The sequence below is a fragment of the Hordeum vulgare genome, chromosome 3H, assembly GCF_904849725.1.
Source record: "Hordeum vulgare subsp. vulgare chromosome 3H, MorexV3_pseudomolecules_assembly, whole genome shotgun sequence".
In the NCBI taxonomy this organism is placed as follows: Eukaryota; Viridiplantae; Streptophyta; class Magnoliopsida; order Poales; family Poaceae; genus Hordeum; species Hordeum vulgare.
The window spans coordinates 20,216,419-20,220,341 of NC_058520.1; the positions used below are offsets into that span (position 1 = coordinate 20,216,419).

Consider the following 3,923-nt stretch of genomic DNA (forward strand, 5'->3'; position numbering starts at 1 on the left):
CATGCATGGCTTTGTATGGATTTGAGAGTCCGGATATGAGGTATATGGATGCACGGAGCGAAATATGAGGGACTGTCCGAATGCGTCCGCGGGCATATAGAGGGATTTGCCCAGTCCTGCCGTAGATGCTCTAATCTCCAGTTTCATCTACTTTGCTCTTCTTCTGTTCGCAAGGTATGGCTTTTCTTTTGAAGAATTGGACTGTTTCATGAGAGACGTCCTTGGATATCGTATCACTGTGGACTCACACACAGCTCAGAATGAGTCCTCGCGTGTAAGGACTGCAGTACTCCATTTTACATGTTGGCGAGAAGTTCAGTCTAGCAAGGATTAAACTGCATACTTGCAAAGTTATCAGGAAAAAAACCTGCAAACTTGCAATGTGATACAAAATCCTGCCGAAACAGAATCAGACCATTTTATGCTACTTAACGCTCACTTGAACAATTAATATAGTATATCGTTACAAAGTCGATGCATGAAGCTGAACTTCCGCGACAAGTTTTACTCTACAAAATAAGGCAAAAAAATCTCCTTATAAAGTTAACAAAAAGGGCCCTGGCTAGTCTAGTCTAGTCTAGAGGATGAGTGTCAGAGATCTGACAAAAAAGAACGAGCGAAGAAAACGATGCGTCCAATCCAATGCACAGGATGGATCATGACGCACATAGTGTTAATCTTTCTTGACGAAATCCCACAGCTTCATCAGCCAGAGGAGATGCCTGCGCCTGTGATCGCTCTTCTCTTTCGGCGAAAGGTGGCTGTCCTCGCTCATCATGTGCTCGCGCAACAACTTCGCCGTCATGGGTGTGATCCCACGAACCTCCAGATACTGATGGAATGCCTCCTGCAGATTCTTATCCAGCTCACTGCACGCACCAGATCAACAGAGAGAAATCAGCAAGCGGTTAATCCAGGAATTCAGCTATTATGGTGTCCAAGGTAGGCAGTTTAATCGATCTACTTACTGGAAATGAGGACCCTCGTCATCTAATAAACCCAGATCATGTTCCTTGCCCTCCGACGCAACCGCATCCTCTGCCCCTGATGACTTGTTCCGCCTCATGAACAAGGTCTCGATGACAATATTATCAGGATTAGCAGTGCAGGTGAATTCTAGGCTTGAGCCGTCAGCCTTGGATACAGTGACCCTGACAGGAATGCTGTATTCTTCTGGGGAGATCTCGGCTTCGTCTTCCTGCAGACCAACGTCGCAATCCTCGTCCTGGTCGAGTTTGGGCATGGAAACCAAGACCTCAATCTGCTCGCCGTTTAGACTTCTTGTAAGAGTAATGTTGGGAATCCCATCCGTTCTGCTCATTTCGAAAGGGAAGTCCTTCGGAATCCCCTTAACCTGTTTCAAGATGAACAGAAGTATGAGACGCGGAGTTGTGGCAGCAAAATTACAAAGAGGTCAGAGCCGTGGTGGGAACTCTCCAGTCAGAGGTGCTACATCGATGGGCTCACATACACCTTTGCATCAATTTGGTGGAAAAAAAAAATGTACGATGTAGATGTGTGCAGAAGAGGGTTAAAAACAAAGGCCAAAACTTGCAAAACCCTAACATCGTGCCATCCTCTCCCCCCTCCTACCACCGTCACTCTTCTCCCCCCGTCCCTTCCTCCCTCTCCTACTCTCGCCTACCCTAAAGCCACCACATCCATCATCCTTTATCCGCATCCACAACACTTCTGATGCCTCACGTCCCACAGCACCGGCACTTCACGGGCAAAGGGAAGAGTTGCCACATGAGAGCCTCCACGCGGCAAGATGTATTGTGAAGCATGCAAATGAGCTTTCTAGCTGTTTTTTCTTTTGACGCTTCTCATGTGTACCCCCCCCCCCCCTTTGCCATGCTTTTTACAGGCACATAAACTGGAGAGATATGTTGACACAGAAGTTTTCCTTTTCTTATCAAGTGCAGGCTACAATTACCAGACTTGTTTGCTCCCCTGTTCTATGTGCACAGAGAAGGTATTCATACTAATAATTATTCCCATCATGTGCATTCTAGTATCCCGGTGTTGCTTTCTTCAAACCTACATGAATCTCAATTGATCCTGGAGCTGTTCGTTGGTAAAGAATACCCAGTGAAACTAATCAGTTTGCTATCTGAATAATTTCTATCTGTTAAACTCCTCATTGACTGTTAGCTTCATCGGCTCTGTTTCCTTGGATGTTTTCCAAAAACAGATGTGCGGAAAGATTTCTGTCAGGAGACCGGATTTCACTTAAATATGATTTATGCTACTTTTACAGTTTCGTTAAATGTCGTTCGGCAGTATTAGCTTAAAAGAAACTCCGGATATCAAACTACATAATGCAATGATGGTAATATTTCCTTTTTAATCAAGGGTCCTTAAGAAGTTTCATAGAGATCAAATGCTAAAACACTACACATTAGAAGAAAATTTAAATCTCTGCTTGATCGAATGTCCCACGAGTTCTATTTAATTATCGGAGTGGTTTCTCAAGCCCTACATATATCTGGTCAAACTTAGAAATAGTTCACCTTTTAATTGAGTGTATACGCTATCTATTTAGGGACAGAGTGAGTAGATTTTAGATTGATCTTGCTGATATGCTCCAGCACATACAAACTGATGCATGAACATACTACATTAACATGGTCTAGACGGTTGCATCGTCTTTAAATAGTTTGCTCAATGTAAAAGGCCCAATTGCTGACCTGTTCAATGCACTTAGAATGAGATTTAATTAAATCTACCCACAATCTAAGTGGTTGAGATTATATCTACCTATCAATGCCAAGGAACGTATCGTACCCAAAGAATAAAATCGCGGGCGAAAGTGCCGCTATCGCCGCGCAATCGCCGCTCGGGAGGCTCCCGGCCACGCGACTCCTACCCCAAGTTGCAAAATTTCTGATCATCCACCTGCCTTACTTGCTGAATACTTCCTCCGTCCTAAAATTCTTGTCTTAGCTTTGTCTACAAATGAATGTATCTAAATACTAAAACTTGACTAGATACATTCGTACCTAAACAAATCTAAGACAAGAATTTTGGGACGGAGGGAGTAGTAAATATCAATATCATGACTAACACTGCTAGTGCCAGGCTACCTAGTTAGAGTAAGAGCAGAAGGCGATAGACCAAAAAATGTGCAGATTTCCCTCCCAATAAATTAAGCAATAATTAGACACATCCACTAAACTAAGGAGATGAATCTCTGGTTCTCTACACCATAATTGTGTCACAAGCGCAGATGCAACGGCACCGAAATCCATAATACCCAGAAGAAGAGGCGAATCCGATACCAGAATCGCCTACAAACTGCCCCCCCCTGGAGTATATACCTACTAGCGGATTGGGGAACTCGACGGGCGGCGGACGGACGTACCAGGTCGCGGCGGTGGGACTGGATCACGGAGTTGAGGACGCCGACGATCTCGCCGTCGTGCGTGGCGGCGCGGAGGGAGTCGGCCTTGGCGCGGAGCTCGGCGGCGGAGGGGCGGGAGGATTGCTCCTTCTCGGCGCGGAGGAACTCGGAGCCTTCGCGGAGGCCTCGAACGAAGGGTCTGTAATCCGGCGCCGACGAGAACCGCGCCCCGGCGGGTGTGTGGCGGAGAATTGCCGCGGCGGCGCTGGGGCGGACAAGTGCCGCGGCGGCGCGGCGGGCGGCGAGGAGGGCCATGACGCGAAGCGGCAGCAGGAAAGAGTTCTTTCAGGTGGGTTTTGTTTGAGAAAATTACCCGTTTGGTGCTCTTAAGTCTCTGCTGGCGCATAATGATTTGATCCCGTTACTCCCTCGTCTTAAAATGAAGTGTCTTAAATTTAGTACAACTTTATTTTAGAGCTAGTATAAAGTTACGATATTTATTTTAGAACGGAGGAAAATATATGAATACATTACATAGTACAGAACTCCTACGCCCCCTTTGACTCTAGAGCGCCCTTTT

General features: G+C 46.1%; 1 protein-coding gene across 1 annotated transcript; it reads right to left on the minus strand.

Moving 5' to 3' along the window:
- Window positions 1–417: 417 nt before the first annotated feature.
- LOC123441391 (uncharacterized protein At2g39795, mitochondrial-like) lies at window positions 418–3,658 on the minus strand. The gene is made up of 3 exons (XM_045117850.1): window positions 3,365–3,658; window positions 969–1,354; window positions 418–869 (listed from the first exon to the last, which is right to left on the minus strand). The coding sequence occupies exons 1-3, from the start codon at window positions 3,656–3,658 to the stop codon at window positions 674–676; spliced, it is 876 nt and encodes a 291-aa protein (XP_044973785.1). The 3' UTR covers window positions 418–673.
- Between the last annotated feature and the right edge of the window lie 265 nt (window positions 3,659–3,923).

Coding starts and splice junctions, on each gene's coding strand:
- LOC123441391 (XM_045117850.1), bottom strand. CDS start 3,658: ATGGCCCTCCTCGCCGCCCGCCGCGCCGCCGCGGCACTTGTCCGCCCC. Junction 1,355..3,364: donor AGTCCCACCGCCGCGACCTG/GTACGTCCGTCC, acceptor ATCTTGAAACAG/GTTAAGGGGATTCCGAAGGA. Junction 870..968: donor GACGAGGGTCCTCATTTCCA/GTAAGTAGATCG, acceptor TGGTGCGTGCAG/TGAGCTGGATAAGAATCTGC.